At 54.1% G+C, this 17281-nt stretch overlaps 6 protein-coding genes across 6 annotated transcripts; 2 read left to right on the top strand and 4 right to left on the bottom strand.

Annotated features, from left to right (window-relative positions):
- Positions 1 to 164: 164 nt before the first annotated feature.
- BO86DRAFT_385154 (putative GPI anchored protein) lies at positions 165 to 1602 on the top strand. Its single transcript, XM_025671044.1, has one exon. It carries the CDS (start codon positions 653 to 655, stop codon positions 1271 to 1273), a length of 621 nt encoding a protein of 206 aa, XP_025533061.1. The 5' UTR covers positions 165 to 652; the 3' UTR covers positions 1274 to 1602.
- A 1099-nt stretch (positions 1603 to 2701) lies between these two features.
- On the bottom strand, positions 2702 to 4996 carry BO86DRAFT_352489 (sugar porter family MFS transporter; the record flags this gene model as incomplete). The annotated part of the gene is made up of 5 exons (XM_025669485.1): positions 4839 to 4996; positions 4257 to 4782; positions 3941 to 4197; positions 3472 to 3868; positions 2702 to 3418 (listed from the first exon to the last, which is right to left on the bottom strand). Exons 2-5 carry the CDS (start codon positions 4584 to 4586, stop codon positions 2702 to 2704), a joined length of 1701 nt encoding a protein of 566 aa, XP_025533060.1. The 5' UTR covers positions 4587 to 4782; positions 4839 to 4996.
- Positions 4997 to 5655: 659 nt separating this feature from the next.
- Positions 5656 to 6602, bottom strand: BO86DRAFT_385152 (uncharacterized protein). The gene is made up of 2 exons (XM_025671043.1): positions 6337 to 6602; positions 5656 to 6253 (listed from the first exon to the last, which is right to left on the bottom strand). Exons 1-2 carry the CDS (start codon positions 6436 to 6438, stop codon positions 6119 to 6121), a joined length of 237 nt encoding a protein of 78 aa, XP_025533059.1. The 5' UTR covers positions 6439 to 6602; the 3' UTR covers positions 5656 to 6118.
- Positions 6603 to 8469: 1867 nt separating this feature from the next.
- Positions 8470 to 10381, bottom strand: BO86DRAFT_352486 (CocE/NonD family hydrolase; the record flags this gene model as incomplete). Its single annotated transcript, XM_025669484.1, has 2 exons — positions 9068 to 10381; positions 8470 to 8997 (listed from the first exon to the last, which is right to left on the bottom strand). The coding sequence occupies exons 1-2, from the start codon at positions 10316 to 10318 to the stop codon at positions 8470 to 8472; spliced, it is 1779 nt and encodes a 592-aa protein (XP_025533058.1). The 5' UTR covers positions 10319 to 10381.
- A 641-nt stretch (positions 10382 to 11022) lies between these two features.
- BO86DRAFT_429077 (L-ascorbate oxidase) lies at positions 11023 to 13136 on the bottom strand. The gene is made up of 4 exons (XM_025675626.1): positions 12784 to 13136; positions 12232 to 12706; positions 11778 to 12173; positions 11023 to 11720 (listed from the first exon to the last, which is right to left on the bottom strand). The coding sequence occupies exons 1-4, from the start codon at positions 13028 to 13030 to the stop codon at positions 11051 to 11053; spliced, it is 1788 nt and encodes a 595-aa protein (XP_025533057.1). The 5' UTR covers positions 13031 to 13136; the 3' UTR covers positions 11023 to 11050.
- Positions 13137 to 14707: 1571 nt separating this feature from the next.
- BO86DRAFT_415102 (MFS transporter) lies at positions 14708 to 16815 on the top strand (the record flags this gene model as incomplete). The annotated part of the gene is made up of 11 exons (XM_025674883.1): positions 14708 to 14852; positions 14902 to 15038; positions 15104 to 15186; positions 15249 to 15346; positions 15400 to 15520; positions 15575 to 15799; positions 15863 to 15950; positions 16007 to 16137; positions 16192 to 16522; positions 16590 to 16695; positions 16745 to 16815. The coding sequence occupies 11 exons, from the start codon at positions 14708 to 14710 to the stop codon at positions 16813 to 16815; spliced, it is 1536 nt and encodes a 511-aa protein (XP_025533056.1).
- Positions 16816 to 17281: the final 466 nt, after the last annotated feature.

Here is a 17281-nt window from a genome sequence, read left to right as displayed (position 1 = left end):
GCTTTATGCACGCTTAGTAACTAGGCATCGATATTTCCAGAACCCGGTGCCTCGCTCAGCCACCGGAAGGCATACGTAGTGGGTCGCTGAGCCGCAATCGCATGTCCAACGATCTCCAGGATTCGTCGGACGACTCAAAAAACACCAAACCACCATTCGCTGTTCCGTCAAATCCGCGAGCAAGTGGATGCACAAACCGACAGCCACGGTGGCTTGGGACGGCAATGCCCATCGGTGAATGGATGCTATTCTTGTCCTTTTAGAAAATGCGATTGGAAGGGGGGTCGGGCAACTGTTGGAACTGGGACGAAACTGGGAGCGGACCCTCCAGGGGACTGACGATCCCCAAATCTCAGTTCCTGGAGGGTTTTGTGTACCCATCATTTGCCGCATCTGCCGATTGTTATAAATGGCTCATCTTTCGTCGTTACCTAGCGCTGATCTTTTGTGATCTACTCTCTTTTCAAACATACAAATACCCCATATTACCCCGGGTCGAATCACAGTTATCACCAGCGTCTCTTATCCTTATCCTTATCCTTATCTCGCCTAACCACTTCCCACTCACCACCTCTACTATACAACTCTCGCCCTCAGCGATAAAGTTACCAACCACATTATCCCTTCAACCAGACCACTAAAAATCGTCACCATGCAACTCCAGACCCTCCTCTTGACCACCGCCCTCTTCAGCGCCTCCGCCCTCGCTGCCCCCCAGCCCCAGGGCGACATCGTCGGCAGCATCGTGTCGGATGCCGAGGGCATCGCGCAGACCGTCGCCTCGGGGGCCGAGAACGCGGCGACCAACATCGTGTCGGCGGCCACCTCGATCGCCAGCGCGGCCGAGACGGGCGGTGCGGCGGCCGCCTCGGACGCGCGATCGTGGGGTGAATCGGTGGCCTCCAACGCCGAGTCCTACGGGCAGTCGGTGGCCTCGGACGCGCGGTCCCGGGCTTCTGATGTCGCCTCCAAGGCCTCCTCCCGCTGGGACGACCTGACCACCCTCACCGGCACCAACGGCGAGGCCACCGCCACTTCGACCGTCTCCGGCGGGAACACCGCGACGGTGACCACGGCGACCGCCACCACCACCGGTACCACCTCTACGACCGGTACCTCGACCGGCAGGAGCTCGAGCTCGAGCAGCAGCAGCAGCAATACCGCCTCGAGCTCCAGCTCCGAGGGCGCAGGTGTCCAGGCTACTCCCGCTGCCGTGCTGGGCTATGGAATCGCCGGTGTGGCGGGTGTCTTGGGTGTGATGGCTGCTTTGTAAGGGGTGGAGTTGGCTTGAACCACTGATTCATTTTCGGTTTATTTTCAAGAGATCACGATGGATCTAAGACACCCTTTCTTTTTTTCGGGTGGACTGTACATGACACTATTCAACATACCATTGTTCATAACTATATCCCTGTTTTTTTTTTTTTTTTTTGCATTTTCCTTTTTCGTTTGCATGTTTCATACATAGCATGCAGTCCATAGAACGATGCTTTCCTTTCTGTTCTTATTCCTCTGAGATTACCGGATAAGCCGTAAGTTAGCGGCTGTATACCTCCCTCGTTCGATTCCACCTAGTACGAGCACCAGAACCCCTGCGCTTGAGATACCTACCTCGTAGCCATCATCGCGTAAACCACCCTCCATGGACCCGTAACCTCCCTCACCCCCCAGCGATCAATCCCATTGCGCATGACATTTATATCGAGCTCTTTCGCTATCTTAACCCCAACACCCAACAATCATGCAACCATTTAAAATCTCCACCCTCATCTCCAAGCGGATAACCTATCCTCCGCCCTGCCACGACACAAGTCACCTACAAACTCACACCACATCCCGTAGGTGCATATTACTCTATATCCACGAGCCAACCCGCGCAGCGCAGCGCAGCGCTCTGCCCGAGTCGCTCCCCCACCAAACCCAGGGCAGCAGAATCGAATCATCCCTCCCCCCCTCCGCGTAGAGCTCTCTCCTCGCGTGGCTAGATGCTAAAGAACGTTACTCGTCAGCGGCGGCGACAGTCGGCGGGCAGGGCCGGGGGAATCGCGCGACTTCCTCTTTTGGTTGATGCCATGTCATGTCATGTGATGGTAGCGGGAGTATAAACCCCCCCCCTGGGATGTGTGTTTTCCTTCCCGGTTCCTCATCGCCGTGGTGGATGGGCTGGTGGGGTGATCGTCGCAGTCGGCGCGTGGGCTGGGGGATTGAGGTGGATTGTGGTGTTGACCGTTGAGGATATTTGTAGTTCTCATTCGCAAACTCCTCTAGCATGCTGCGATGTGTCGTCGACGTGCGTCCTGACGGGGTGCCGTGAGCGATGGCTTTGGCTTCTGCCTGGATTTGTTTGTCGGAGACAGACGGGGGCCGTTGTCGTTGGCAGCGTACGTACTGTAGTATCTTCCGGCAGGCTCGACAACGAGTGTGCAATGCGAAGCCAGCCTGTGAATCCAAAGCCGTTGGGGTGTTTGGATGATGTGTCGCTAGGACTCCCCAGCTTTTACTTTTCCCGTACATCATACGCTATGTCAATTCATCGGAGATTGTATTATACGTACAATACGTAGGTAGGTACTCACACCAGCTAAGACTATCGAACAGAAATGCAAGAAGAAGATGAGCAACTACAGCAAGCAACATCGGATGATATACATAACCTCGCATATCTTACTGGAACAAACTACCCTTCAGCAGGGAAAAGAAACTACACCTCCGCAGTATGGGAGGCTTCGGGCTGGCCATCGCCCACCCGCGGGATATGCGCCGCGCCGGCTTTCTCGGTCGCGGAACCGCGGCGATTGTAGGGCTGCAGCTCCTCGAACTGGAACTTGGAGCTCTTCCAGGGGGGCACGCGCATCACGTACATCGTATCGATCTCCTCCAGGGTGCGGCCGCGACCCTCGATCACGGTCAAGTACACCAAGCCCGCGGCCAGGAACAGACAGCCGGCGAAGACGTAGCCGAACCGAAAGTCGATCGCGCTCGTAATGAAGGGGGTGAAGAAGGCCAACAAAAAGTTCCAGAGCCAGTTGGACGCGGTGGCCAGCGACATGGCCCGCGCGCGGTACTCGGACGGGTACAGCTCCGCGATGATCGTCCACACCATGGGGCCCCACGTGGACGCGAACCCCAGGATGAACAGACAGGCGAACACGACCATGACCACCCCGGCGGTGTGCGTGCTCTCCGGGTCTTGACGGTCCAGTTCGAAGTGACCCACCGAGGCGAAGATCATGAAGCAGACGAACATCCACAGCGCGCCGGCGATCAACGACCGCCGACGGCCGTAGTTCTCGATCAGATACAGACCCAAGAACGTGGTCCCGAAGTTCACGCCACCGAGGATCATCTGAGTGACATAGCTGTTACTGATTCCGGCGCCTTGGAAGATGGTTGTGCCGTAGTAGAAGAAGTAATTGGCCTAGGGCCTCTGTTAGCGAGTGCTATCGTGCGGTATAGCTGAGCTAAACTTACCCCGGTCAGTTGTTGAAGGGCCTGGAGAGCCACGCCGACCGCAACCCGGTACTTCATGCGCGGCCCCTTGAAAAGCTGGACCCAAGTCACCTTCCCGCGTGCCATTTCCTCTTCGTACTTTTGCTTGATCTCATCGAGTTCTTCCTTTAGTCGGCGGTGGTTATAGGGGATTCCGTACATCTTGGCGATGGTGTCGGTGGCTCGCTCAACCTTGCCGTGTCGATAGTCGTATCGGACGGTCTCGGGGAACATCGAAATCCCAACCCCCAGAATGATCGCCCACAGGTAGGTGATGCCCATGGGAATGCGCCAGGAGGCGGTGCTGTCCATGTCCTCGGTCCCGAAGTTGATGCAGTTGGCGACGAAGATGCCCAGAGTGATGAAAAGTTGGTAGGTGCTATTGCGGTGTCAGAGCTCTGGACTCTAGCTATCTATATATATCTATAAAAGTGACAGGGAGCAATCATACCTGACCAGTGAGCCACGAATGTGTCTTGGTCCCGTTTCGGCTTGATACATCGGCACGAGCAATGACAAAGCCCCGACTCCGAGGCCGGCCACCCACCGACCCATGGCCACTTGGTACCACTTCCCGGACGGAGAGGATATCTGAACCGTGATGCCCACACATACCATGGCCGACCATCCGCTGATGGACCATTTACGACCAATGCGATCCGCAATGGGAGCTGCAACGAGAGCGCCGATCAGGGTGCCAACGGACAGCTGAAAGGATGCGTCAGCCTCGCGAACAAGACTTGTGGGCAGAGGAACAGGGCTCTTACCAAGGCCACGATGAGGCCCGAGCGGGCATTGGTAAAGTAATACGTGCCATCGGAACGCTGTTGGCCATATCGCTGGAGGAAGTTCGGCATCTCCAAGAACCCGGAAATCTGACCCGTGTCGTACCCGAAGAGGAACCCTCCCATCGACACGAAGACTCCCATGAGAAACGAGCGCCATGTGAGGAGCGGGATAGGCGTGTCCACGAGTTCTTCCTCTTTTGCTTCTTGAATCGGCGCCGTGGAGAGTGTTCGATCCGCCGAGGCCTCATTGTCACCCGCAGAGTAAGTGTCGGGTCTACCTCCCGGTCGCCTCAGCTTGGAGAAGACCATTGTTCGCTAGCTTTTGTGATGTCCAAAATCTGCTCGGAGTCCACTTATACAGAGATTTACGAGATCACTCACCGAGCCGTAACCGGTCTACAGACGCCGTTATATAGATCTTTAGTATACGAAACCCCCGAGACATGGGGAGATGGATGATGAATCATGATGTCACGAACTCGCATCCCCCGTTCGTTTGAATATTCTAGATGGAGGTGTCAGCGACAGAATTTCCACGGGGGAGCCTTTCGTCTCGAATACTTAATCGAGAGAGACCAGGGTCTTTCCCCGGAGGGAGCCCAGGTCAGCTGCTCACGTGGAGGGTTGGGAAGTCAGGGTTTCCATGGCTCGGCACTGGTTGATGGCGATGCTGAGTGGCGCCCGGCCGCCGGATGCAACAGCCACGCCGTGGAACCCGCACCAACCCCGGACGGCGACGAAGTCTAGGCGTTCATCATGTCGCCTGGCCACGATTCTGGGGAAAAGTCTATCATTATGTCATTTATGTCATTTACTCAGAGGGGCAGTCCCCACGACCAATATGACAGGTTGTTTTGCGCCCCATGCATCAGGTGGCTTGATCGATACCACCCGGTCGTCCATGGATCGAGAGATCGCTTTCTGGCACACCTGCACACCTACCCGACTGAGCAGGTGTGCGCTCGGCCGCGGCCGAGCAAGCGGAGGCCTGAATCATGAACTCTGTGATGCTCGGCGATTCCGAGAGGGCCGTTTCGAGGCATATCGCCGTGATGTGTGGCAAGGGTGGTGGTGGGCAGACAAAGAGCCGCTGCATAGGCAAGGAGAAGGTCGGGGGATTAGGGCTGTACTAGGTATCTGTGTGACATAGCTGTTTGAGGTTCTGGGCTGGGGTGGTCATACCACAGGAGAATAGTCGGCCTCGTTGGGTGGACTGTGACTCGATGCCTACCGACCCAGTACTAGGTAGAGACTTGCTCTTGCTGCAACCGGAAGCTTCATGCGCGGCCCTTGACATTGACCACCTAGTCTGTGTCAAACAATTTTGTTGCTGCATAAGCCTCGCATGTCAGGTGCATAGTCGAACTATGTAATATTGCTTCCCAACTACAGCCCATTCACTGCTGATCGATACGTAGAGCATCAGGCACACCTCACTGACACTGACAACACAGTCAAACAACAGCAACAAAATACAAACAGTCCTTAATCAAGTATCAGTGTCTCACACAATGCAACTCTGTTTGAAAACCATCAGTCTCCAAATAAGATAACGTGCACAAGCGACGCAAGTAACACATCACAGCGCTGCCTCCCATTATCAAATCCGGTAGTCCTTCGATCCCAAAAACATCCAACAAAGGAAACAAGATCACTCTCCGAGCAATGCAAGCCATCGACCATCCATCATAGTCACCCAAATCCCCGCCTCGGAACCACATCCTCCCTTCCACTCATGCAGCCCTAATCGAACACACCGGCATACTTCCACTGTCCTGCAATCATTTAATTGAATATGCTTTCCCTCCCCGACTCAACAACCCTCTTCCCCAGCCTCCCATCTAATTCCGACCCTGCCCTTGTTGCTGCCTTTGTTGTTGCCCCTGTTGTTGCTGCTGTTGCTGCGCTTCCTCGACTTTCTTCGAGATCCCGGTGGTAGGCGTATCGTTCCTGGCCAGCATCATTGCTCCGCTCGCCTTCAGAGGTGCATCTTCGTTAGTAGGTCGAACCCCGTCACCATTTTAACTCATCAAACTCAGAAGAAACCCAAGCAACGTACCTGCTTCTCGCTCAGCGCCAGCGCATCTGTGTCTGGAACCGGGGCTGCCATTGCCGTTGCCACCATGGCACTGAAGACAGAAACGAGATACACGAGCTTCATGTTGAATTATACGGCGGTTTTTCTTTTTTTTCTTTTTTTTTCTTCGCGGAAAGACGGAAGTAGACTTGGAGATCTGGTCACGAATCGTAACGGAATGCCCTGTTGTCGAATGTGGCAGGAAGCAAAGATCGGGTGCGTGGTTCTGAGGCTGCTTGGATTTGAGAGCGAAGGAGTAATTGTACAGTACATTCAGGATATCCCTGGCTCCGGCTGCCGTTAGAGTTGGTATAAATACTTTGTTGAAGCCCACGGATAAAAAGTAACCTCGAACTACTTGCTAGTCCAGCACCTACCTAATAGTAACGTGGATCCCCTGGATCAGCTAACTACTCCGAGCTAAGGCGCCTAAACAGAAAGTAAACCTGTCACCCCAAAAATAAAATTCCCGCGGCGCATGAACAAAGCTATTGACAATTATTTGATATGTCTTCTCGTTAGTTCTTTCTTTAAGCATTTCGCTTAGAGTATGGTTAGTTCCTGGGGTTCCGCTCCCGACTACGGTCGTACTTTGTACACTGCAGTCATCACGAAGGATGATTTCATTTCGGGGTTCGTCCGTGCTTTGACGAATAACACTCAACTTAAGGCAATGGGGAAAGCGACAACGTACGCAGGTTCTCAGGCGCGGAACATTATTTGCAATTGCGGATGAGATGGATCACAATTCCCTTCACACTTACCCAAGTTTGGAGGTGGGCTCAAGGGTTGAGATTCAAGAAAGGCTTTTGATGGAGGTACGCATAGGCGAGGTCCCATTGTTGGGGAAGGGGAGGGAGGAGGAGGAGGAGAAGGAGGAGCGTAACATGATGTGATGCGTCATATCATTTCACCTCGTTTCATGCATCATTCCCCAAAAAAAGAGACGGCCGGCAGGGCCACTTGAGGCGTCATTCCCAGATCGAATGATGGGTCTGACGCATATCCACTTGGACTTTAGTGCTGTAGGTATTGTACTGTACCTCTGAGGATCTCCTCAAGCCTCCCTTCATATCTCTGGGGTTTTTATAACGGGGACAAGAAGTAGCAGTCAAGCCATATTCTCTGCAGTAGAGTTGAGTCAACGATGACGCGGCACCACCGCACCGAAGGTAGCAAAGCAGCGAAATGAGGTCCTGTTTGTTTGACTGAGGCCTGATTTCCAACCTGATGGCAGGTCTGGAAACCATCCTTTTGTCGAAATGTTCCAGACCAACGGAAGTAGACTTCCGAACACCACCACCACCCATACTACCCCTGACAAGAACACCGTCCCCAACCAGCTGTCAATCACCACAAAGCCGGGGCCGATCCCAACTCCACCTTCCGGCCGAAGTCTTACTAGGTATGCAGTGCTCCATCGGTACCCACCGTGGTGACAGGTACGGGGTGACTCTCTCCCAACCAAGCGAGTCCGGTCCGTCCCGGGACGAACACTTGCCGCTTCGATACTAGCTACAAGCCTGATCGGCCTCACTGAGGGGGGTACGATGTGTGCAATTGCACCGACCATGTCCGACGGAGTGTTCTTTGGGACCCAATTCATTGGTATCGGGGGCGCATAGTGGTTGCCTGCTCGAGGCTGTTCTGGGTCCGTGACCGGACTCATTCTCCTGCTATAGCTGATGGGTACCAGGTAGTTACCAGTACCTACTGGACACTCCCTTTTGGTTCCCATACAAGTGGTTTGGTGCTATTAACCGACTACGATCATCGGGTCTCGCAGCAACATCGGTTTCCCGGCCAGATCTGCTGTCATCCTCCAGCCCCTTCGCAGTGGATGTCCAGATACAAAGGTACATGCAATTGAAACAAGACTGGATCGGGCATCGAACGCCATGGCGCAGAAGTACCAGAACCAGGAACGGGACGAGTGGATCAGGCTGCGCTGTCAAGTGCGCATTGACTTTCTCCGCTGGGCGTCTAAGAATAATGTACTGTACTGGGTCGATCATTTTGGATCACGCCCCCTATCTGTCCGAGTTGATGGCCGGTTGGAACAGAAACCAAGGAGTGATATGTTACTGTTTGTTCCCACAACCATTTCCCCGCGGCTCACACAAAAGGCAACACCAGATACGAATCATACCCCCCTCCCCCGTAGACCACATGGGTCCCTTGATTCTCGTCGTCCGGCTCCGTCGGCCGCATGAAGTCCACCTCCGGGAGACACATATCGTGGCCCGACACACGGAGCATGATGCCCTCGCCGGGCCCAAAGACCATGCCCATCGGCCAGAGACCGATGTCCAACGGCACAATGGTCCCGGGGGCAATCGGCTCCCGTCGATCATGCCGGTACACGATCTCGCCCGCAGTCGACCGGGCTTCATCGCGAGTGACCGCGTGCGATGCGCGCAGAAAGCCCGACGGGCCCAGGGTTTTGACGGTGTTCACGTTCGGGACTTCGGCCGCCGGCACCGGGCACGGGTAGTTGAGGTGCTCGAGGAGCTTGCCGTCGCGGTTGATCTTGCGGATCTGCACGGCGACGTCCAGGTCGTCGTGGTCTGGGCAGGACATCCAGAGGCGGACCTGGGGGTATCCGGCTATTTCGGTGTACTGGTCGAAATACAGTACGAAATCCTGGACGGCACAAGCGGTTAGTGCGTGGTTGTGAGCTTCGAGGATGAAGCACAGTACTCACCGAGCTGACTTTCAGGTCGTGTCCGGCATGTGCGACGGATGATCCAGCAACCGGCTGCTCAGGCTGCAGCGTCATGGTCTCCGGCCGGAGATAGAACCTCTTCAGTTCCTGCCGCGCTAAGGGATACTCCCGTTCAGGCCGTTCGCGAATCGTCTGCACGACACTATCTTCGAACCCGAGCAGCGAGAGTCTGACCGGCGGGGTACTTTCCTCCCAGCCATTCTCAACGCCCTTGAGATACCGATCAAAGTACCGTGCCAGGTCCTCGACCATCTCCGGACGATAGAGGTCGTACCACTCCTGATACGGATGCACACGGAGCCATTTGCGGGTACTCTGAGCGGCGCGGAACGTCTCGAAGGAGCCCCGGGTATGCAGCATAGACGAATACGAGGCCAGGACATACAGCGGCACGTCCCCGATACGCTCCGGACGGATCCGCTTGCTCTCCCAGTAATCATCGTAGAAGGGCCGCTTGCGGCCCATGGCGGGCATGTTCTCGGCGGCGCCGCGGCCGGCGAAGCCCGAGAGGATCATGGCGTGGAACCGCTCGTTGTGCGGTCTTCCGCCCCGGAGGACCAAATCCCCGTAGAGATCGGTGAGGCCCTCCCACGGCGCGAGCGCCTTCAGGGCCGGGTGCGACAGCCGCGCGGCGAAGTTGACCTGCGCGATCGACAGCCAGGAGTTGCCGGCCATGCCGACCGAGCCGGTGCACCACGGCTGCCGCGCCAGCCAGTCGATCGCATCCCAGATGTCCTCGGCCTCCTGCTGCCCCCAGAACGCGATGTTGCCCTCCGAGTCGCCGCACCCGCGCGCGTCCACGTTGACGACCGCGTAGCCCCGCGGGCACCATTCCGCCGGGTCGGGCCCCTCGAACTTCTCGTAGCCCGAGGTACGGCCCTTCTGGAGGCCGGCGCGGAACGGCGCCATGCTGTCGTAGCTCTGCGGCCCCGTGCCGGTCTTGCCGTAGGGGCTCCAGGGCATGATCGCGGGGACGGGGACGGCGTCCGAGTCGACCGGCCGGAAGATGTCCGCGTAGATTTTGATGCCGTCACGCAGGGTGATTGCCACGTCTCGGTCGTAGATCACGTCGGTGGGAAAGGATCGGTGCCCCGGGGATCGCACATGACCTTTGGCAAGGACGGTCTTGCTCGGTTGGAAGCCGTAGTAGGTGAAGGCTGCGTGGTCGGTTGGAGGCGTGAGTTTGTGCCATTCGAGATCGGGGAAGGCGGCGCGAATTGACTTTTCGGTGGTAGTCATAGTGGAGAGTGATAGTATTTATGGGAGGGATAGACTGTGCTGGATTCTTTCGAGGCATAGCTGCTTGCTATTTATGAGCATGAGAACTTCTGGTCAATCGATATCTCCACTCCCCCACATGCCGGTGCCTGGAGGAGTTGATGCGGGGAAACACCCGTTGGTACTTGCGGATGGTCTGAAGCACGACCTCGGGAAGTGGGAAGTGGGAGTGGGAAGTGGGAAGTGGGAAGTGGGAGAGGTGGGTTGTAGAGAGGTGGGGGAGTGGGGAGTAGATATGGGAGAATCAACAGAAGGTGATTCACTAGGGGTGAACTGGGGTGAACGGGAAAGAAAACAAAGGAATGCAGAAACTTGGAATTGTCTCAAGTGATAACATAGCCTGAGGCACAAGGCTGGTGCTCAATCGCATCAAGTCCTTACTATGACAGGCAGAGCAGGCGTACAGCTACTTGTTTTGTTTTACAAAACAAAGCAATAACAACTCTTGAGAAGACTTCAACGAACAATAAACATTAGTAATATTGTACTGACTTTGCAGCACTATACACCAGAAAACCAGACCTCTATATACAGCGGGCTTCAAGTTAACAGAACTTGTAAAAGATAATGACAGACGACAAGAAAAAACGCCCGACACCCAGGAACCAATGTATGCACCATGGATAATCAAACACAGTGGTCTCACAAGATTAGTACAACATGTTGTTCAAGATTCACAGAGAAAGGAAAAGTCTAATGCTTGGGCATGACCGCAAGCTCATACTCCACTGGCACATCTGGCCACGCGTCAATTCCGTCCATGATGGCCATTGCCAGTCCACCGCTGTGGTGCATCTGGATGTGGCAGTGCATGAAGAAAGGACCGGGGTTGTTGACGTGGTATCGGAGCGCCATCCAGCTGGGAGCACCCAGAGATGGTGGGGTCTGGAAGGTGTCACGCATCTGAGGAGTTTGCAGGTTGAAGCTGCTGGGGATCTTCTTCATTGCCTCTTCGACGGAGGAGTAAGTCCAGGCCGAATTGCCCTGTCCGATCACATAGAACTTGTTCGAGTGCTTGTGGATCGGATGTTGGGGCTGACCGGCAGTGGTGACATTGATGATGAGATCCACCCAGGTATCGTTCAAGGTGCTGATCATGTTCTTGGTGGGGATCGAGGAGGAGTCGAACAGTGCTGGGAATCCAACCTCCTCGAGATCCATCGGATAAGATTCATTTCCGAGCCTCCAGCCATACGAGGTCGACAATTGAGCAATGTCGAGAACAAAGGTCTTATTGGCATAAGCTGCAGGCGGCTCGCGGGGAAAGGGGACGAGAGTGTTGTCATCGAGGATGCTTTTACTGCGATCTAGAACCGTACCAAGCTCATTGATGTATTGCCCCGATGAGGTAGTCGAACCAGGCCTGCTGTTGGTGGTCGGCACGGTTCTCTGAGGACTGGTAGCACTGGGGCCGCTGGACCCTTGGTTGGTGTAGGTCAAAGTTGCTGTGCCATTGATGATCTGGTTGGCATACTTGTTGGCCGCACGAACTGTGTATGATCCAGCGGGCTGGTCCAATTTCAACATCACCGAATATCTCGACCCAGCGGGGATGTTGATCGCGTAGGTGGTGGATGGTTCCACATAGCGTCCATCGACCGCATAGACAATCATCGGATGGTTGTCAATGGAGAACACTAGCGAGGAACTGCCGGCCATACTCAACACATCATAACTGACATATTTCTTAGAAGCATCGACGTTGAACACCTGGTTCGGACCCTGGGCCGGCACACAGCCCTCATAGTAGCCCTTAGGAATTTTGGTGAGATCGAAGTCGTATCGTGCATACCGTGACGCAGTCGGTGGCATACATCTGGTTGCATATATGTTTAGCATGAAGATCAGGGAGAGATAATCAGATCAGAACTCACCCCATATCACTCATTTTCGCATCGCCCAAAGCCTGGCTCTCGCCCGCTCGGGTAAGAGAGTCAATATGATCCTGACCCGGACAAATGACAGAGCCCTTCCCATTGACTAAAATGGAACTGGCACAGTAGCTTGAGAAGCCAGAGTCTTCTTGGATTTGAAGGATGTCTTCAGACGTGAACAAACGCCAGTCAGATATAATGACCGGCTGCGTCTTCTTCTCAGCGTCTAACAGTGCCTGCAGCTCTGTCTGATCACTGGTCAACAAGCTGAACGGTCTTTCCACCGAGTCGGCAGGTTCCACATAGATAGCGCCATAGAGACCATCATCAAGCTGGGCTCTCATATGTGAGTGGTATATATATGTTCCATATGCATCTGCCTTCCACTTGTATAGGAAGGCATCGCCTGGTTCGATGGGAGCTTGTGAGATTCCAGGAACGCCATCGGACCATGGGGTACCCTGTTGCACGATGCCTATCATCCCAATGTTAGTACACACTGGGGCAGATATGGAGAAAAGCGATGAATCATGCAGGTATAGGGAGACTAACCGTGGAAGTGAATGGCAGTTTCAAATGGCATGGAGTTGTTGACGAGGAACTCAACATCATCACCTTGCTTGACTCGCAACGTCGGACCAGGAATTTGTCCGTTGGTCCAGATGGCTTTGCGCGAGTTCCCAGCTATCTTACCGTCCTCCCATGTGAGGTCGACATTGAACTTCACCGTCTTGCAGGAGGCCAGTTCGACGAGGCCGGTGAGGGCTGCCAGAGCCAGCCCGGAGTAAGTGAGCTTCATGACTGATGAAGGGCAGAAGCTATCCAATTGACCTTAACAGGAAGGGAGATGTCCAAGTCGGGGAGCTGGGTCGATGGTGAAATTCGGCCCGTGAGCTGGGGCCGGGTTGTCGTGTTGTCGTATGGGTTTGTCGTTGCACTTTTTCTCAATTCCATTTGGACTCTGGCACGGTGTACTTATATTATCAGAGCTCAGGTCTAAAAATGTGCTCGGTTACGTCGTGGTAGCTGAACCCGAGCATCGGAATGTAGACCAGCTCCAAAAATATCCGGCTCGTCCCTCCATGGCACTGGATTAAGTCCGAGATCTCGGCGAACGGATTCTCGATTGTATTGATGGTAAGCCTACTGCTTTTGGACTTGCCACATCTCTTTGTTTGAGATCTACTCCGGACGACCGAGTTCAGATGTCATGATGCATAAGCCATCTTCACACGCTCTATATTCACTTGCCTTCGCGATGATACTGACTGCTCCCGGTGCTGCAGCTGCTCTCTGTCGCCGAGAAAAGTAATCTCCCGGTGTCGACCTCCTGGATTGCCCAAGCCGGAAAAGATCGACCTCGATATGCTGTACCCAAGCTGTTGTTTAGCTGTCGGATGCAGGAAATCCATGTGTTGGGGCCCTGTCTTGGCAGGGATCGACAGGGCCGCAGACCCACGCATGCGGAATGAAGAAGAAAACAAACATCCTAAAGGATCCAAAGATGCTGTCATCGTCCGGTAGCGAGGGGGAGATGCTCGGTCAACTCCATAGCGCCAAGTTTAAGGTTGCATGGAGGTAGTATAGTTGGGCCTTGGACTCCATCTAGTTCCTTGCTTGCTCGCCCATTTCCATGGACCTCAGCAACGGCCCGTCGTCGCATCCGCACCAGGGCCCTTGAAGCCATTGGAACCATTGGAACCATTGTCAATCTCGAGATTGGCGCACAAGTCATAAAACGAGTTCTCTCAGTAGGAATTATACGATCTACCGAATGGACAGATAATTGATAGTAGGGAGCAGCAAGATGTGCGAATCGCCGTGAGCGCAACCGGCAATCGCCATCCACTTCAAGGTTGGTAGCCGGGACCGGGTCAGCTTTCAGGGCGGTAGACTCGATTGGGAAATGTTCACATTCCTGACTTGATTACCTGGTCTACCACGGTCCACGGTATAGTTACCGCTTGCTGTCATTGTTTGTTTATAGTCCAGCATTCGATCGCAAAGAATCATTGCGGAGCAACCATGTGTCTTTCTCGAATGTCGAAGAAAACTGAGTTTGCTGTTGGTCGGCAATCTCAATCGGGAAGTATGTTTGACAGACTGGACCGATGTATACAAGGTTGGGTAAGCTGCCTGTATATTCAGGCAGTACATGCAAGTACCCGTGACATGGCAGGTAATTACCCAATTCAGGTAGTCAATGATGGATGGCCATTGATTGAGTCCAATATCGACTCTCTTTGCTCCATGACTCACCCCAGCGGGGTTGGCTTTGATGAGCGTCATCATGATAAGGTCGGGATTGGCTGATAATGGTATCATGCAGGCGACTAGTGCTGCATCAGCGGGATAATCCTCTATCTCCATCAACAGAGCCTGATTAACAGAGCCTTAAGATGGCGACACTATCCAGAGACTGCTGCCATGCCATGTCTTTCTTGATCGGAGACCACAGAACTGCCCGATGAGTATCATGTCTCTGAGTGAACGAACCAGATTACTTGCAAGCTCTGGAGATGAAAGCGAACCAACAGGTCCCAACTCAACGGAGAGTCCCAAGGACAATACTGGTAGCACCAACAATAGTACCAGACTAGCGATCTTCATCGCATATCTCGGTATGCCTCTGTTCTTACTGGGCTGTTTCACAATGGCTAACTACACCAGGGGCATTTCTTGCCAGCTCTGACGAATCAGTCGTCATCGCGACCTACCATGTCATTGCTTCCGAGTTCCATGAGCTCGCCAAAGGCCCATGGCTGGTCACAGGCTACAATCTGGGCTACTGTATCGCACTGCCGATCGTACGTGCCTGCTCTCCATGGATAACGGATGTAACCCATTGACCACAGAATCTGCGTTCGTACAGTATGGCACATTGGCAGATACATGGGGGCGGAAGCTGTCCATGCTAATAGGATACACAATCTTTGGCCTAGGGTGTCTCATCAGGTATGTTGTCTCTGTAGAACGTCTTCTCTGGTTCTCGATCACTTGTCTTACTGGCAGAACAGCTCGATCAACTCAACAATGATCGGATTGATAGCAGGGAGAATCGTCAGTGGTGCCGGCGTTGCTGGCATGGCCATCACAATCTCAATAATCATCACCGGTGAGTTGTCATCCCCCTTCACTATGGTCCGACTCAACTCACCGTAGAGTTAGACCTGGCTGCTCCCCGCGATGTTGCCCTTTTGCGGAGTTATACCAACGTTGTGGCCATGATCGGACGCGGAGTAGGGGCCCCGATAGGTAGCATCGTGGTCAACTCACTTGGCTGGAGATGGTAAGGTGACTCCTTCCAAAAGAAGGCAGTGACGATAGGAACTGACAAGCACAGGGCGTTTGCTGGTCGGTTGCCACTCATTGTGCTCTGTTTGATTCTGTCCCGATTATACTTCCCAAACCAACACAAAGAGACCGCTGAGCCCCAAAGCTCCCATGGGGGAAGTATCAAGCAACTCGACTACCTGGGCATTGCTACCTTTGCTACTGCCATAATGGCTCTATTGTTGGCCATGACAGTGGCAGGCCAGGACGGCGGCAAAATGTCCCACATCTATTTGTGAACGGTGATTTTCGCCCTCGCAGCAACCCTGTTCGTCTTCAACGAGATCCTATGGGCAAGGAGACCACTGGTGCCTCTGAGGCTGGCCACTAAAGGCATTGGACAGTATTGGCTGGTGGAGCTAGGGCTCTTCTGCGGGCGAACGGGGGTGAGTGGGCGCACATGATACGGATTTGCATCTGACCGGATACTGACTTCACACAGCTTGTTGCTACTATAACTCAATACCTCACCCAAGTGAAGCGGGTTCCAGAGGCCACGGCTTCAATGTTTCTCGTTTTCTGCACGATGGGACTTGCAGTCGGTTCCATGGCTTCCGGTTTCGCAATCCAGCGGTAAACATGTCGCTTTGTCTCTTGTGTTATCCCAAGCATATCTGACCCGGCCAGAACAAAGCGGTACAAAAAGCGAAGTATCTACGCTGCGGTAATCAGCGTAATATCATCGATTCTCCTTTTCTTCTCGTGGCACTTCGATCATCCCGTGGCGGAGTCCTTGCTAGTGATTCCTATGAGTACGCCGATCGGCATCATTATTTCCGGCGAATTTATCGGCATGTCCAATCGTGCACCGCCAGAGATCCTCGCATCATCGATCGGAGCATACTACCTCAGTCAGCAGTTAGGTTCGATCATGGGCGCAGCTATGGGACCCCTGATCGTGAGGGCCGGGTTCAAGTACGACATTGCCGGGCGGCTGAACGAGCAAGTCGAAACTGAGGTACATAGCGCGTACTCCAGCTTTTATGTCGACTCATTATTTGGGCAGTGGATACTAATTCGATCAGATCATCCGCAATGTGCTTCGCGACGCCAAGTACGTCAATACCCTGCCGGAAGATATCCAGCGAGTCGTCCGTTCCTCCTTGGGCTATGGATATCAATTCGTGCCAGGTAAGCAGCTAGCCCTCATTGGGCACGGGACTTAATACTGACCTGGCAGTACTTGCAACGGTCACGGTTGCTCTCTGTGTGCCCAGCCTGGTGTTGACGCGCGAACAATCGGTGGAGTAAATGGCCGCTAACTACAGATGGAGCTTGGTAGGACGTTGTCAGCTAGGTCTTGTCGGGCTGTGCGTGAGGTGAGAGTTCGGTATAAACGCTCTCTTCAACAGTCTTAGGCGCTCGGTGCTGTCAGATACAAGGTCTGTGTGGGAGGAATGAAAGTCCGGGGATCGGCAGTTCAATGGATTGGGCCGCCTCGGCTCCGCTTCTTATAGCATGGAACAGAACGTGGGATGAGGTTCGATTGCAGTCATTCAACCCACTTAAAGACTTAAATGTCAGCGAAACATAAAACTCGCTTATCAGTCCTTGCCCCGAAGAATCATCTATTTACAAGCCCAGGTCGGGTATTGCAGTCCGTGCAGCGAACACTCCTAAGTTACCTTGTCCCACCTCAAATGGCACAGTAGTAAGCCGGGAGATGGCCCGCGCGGCCCGCGCGGCGGCGAGCGGGCGGGCGGGGAGGGGGGGGGGG

Source organism: Aspergillus japonicus, assembly GCF_003184785.1.
Source record: "Aspergillus japonicus CBS 114.51 unplaced genomic scaffold BO86scaffold_2, whole genome shotgun sequence".
NCBI classification, from domain to species: Eukaryota; Fungi; Ascomycota; class Eurotiomycetes; order Eurotiales; family Aspergillaceae; genus Aspergillus; species Aspergillus japonicus.
The sequence above is the reverse complement of the archived record's forward strand: the minus strand, read 5'-3'. Positions and strand labels throughout refer to the sequence as shown.

Coding starts and splice junctions, on each gene's coding strand:
- BO86DRAFT_385154 (XM_025671044.1), top strand. CDS start 653: ATGCAACTCCAGACCCTCCTCTTGACCACCGCCCTCTTCAGCGCCTCC.
- BO86DRAFT_385152 (XM_025671043.1), bottom strand. CDS start 6,438: ATGAAGCTCGTGTATCTCGTTTCTGTCTTCAGTGCCATGGTGGCAACG. Junction 6,254..6,336: donor TGGCGCTGAGCGAGAAGCAG/GTACGTTGCTTG, acceptor GCACCTCTGAAG/GCGAGCGGAGCAATGATGCT.
- BO86DRAFT_429077 (XM_025675626.1), bottom strand. CDS start 13,030: ATGAAGCTCACTTACTCCGGGCTGGCTCTGGCAGCCCTCACCGGCCTC. Junction 12,707..12,783: donor AACTGCCATTCACTTCCACG/GTTAGTCTCCCT, acceptor TTGGGATGATAG/GCATCGTGCAACAGGGTACC. Junction 11,721..11,777: donor TTGACCTACACCAACCAAGG/GTCCAGCGGCCC, acceptor CACCAACAGCAG/GCCTGGTTCGACTACCTCAT.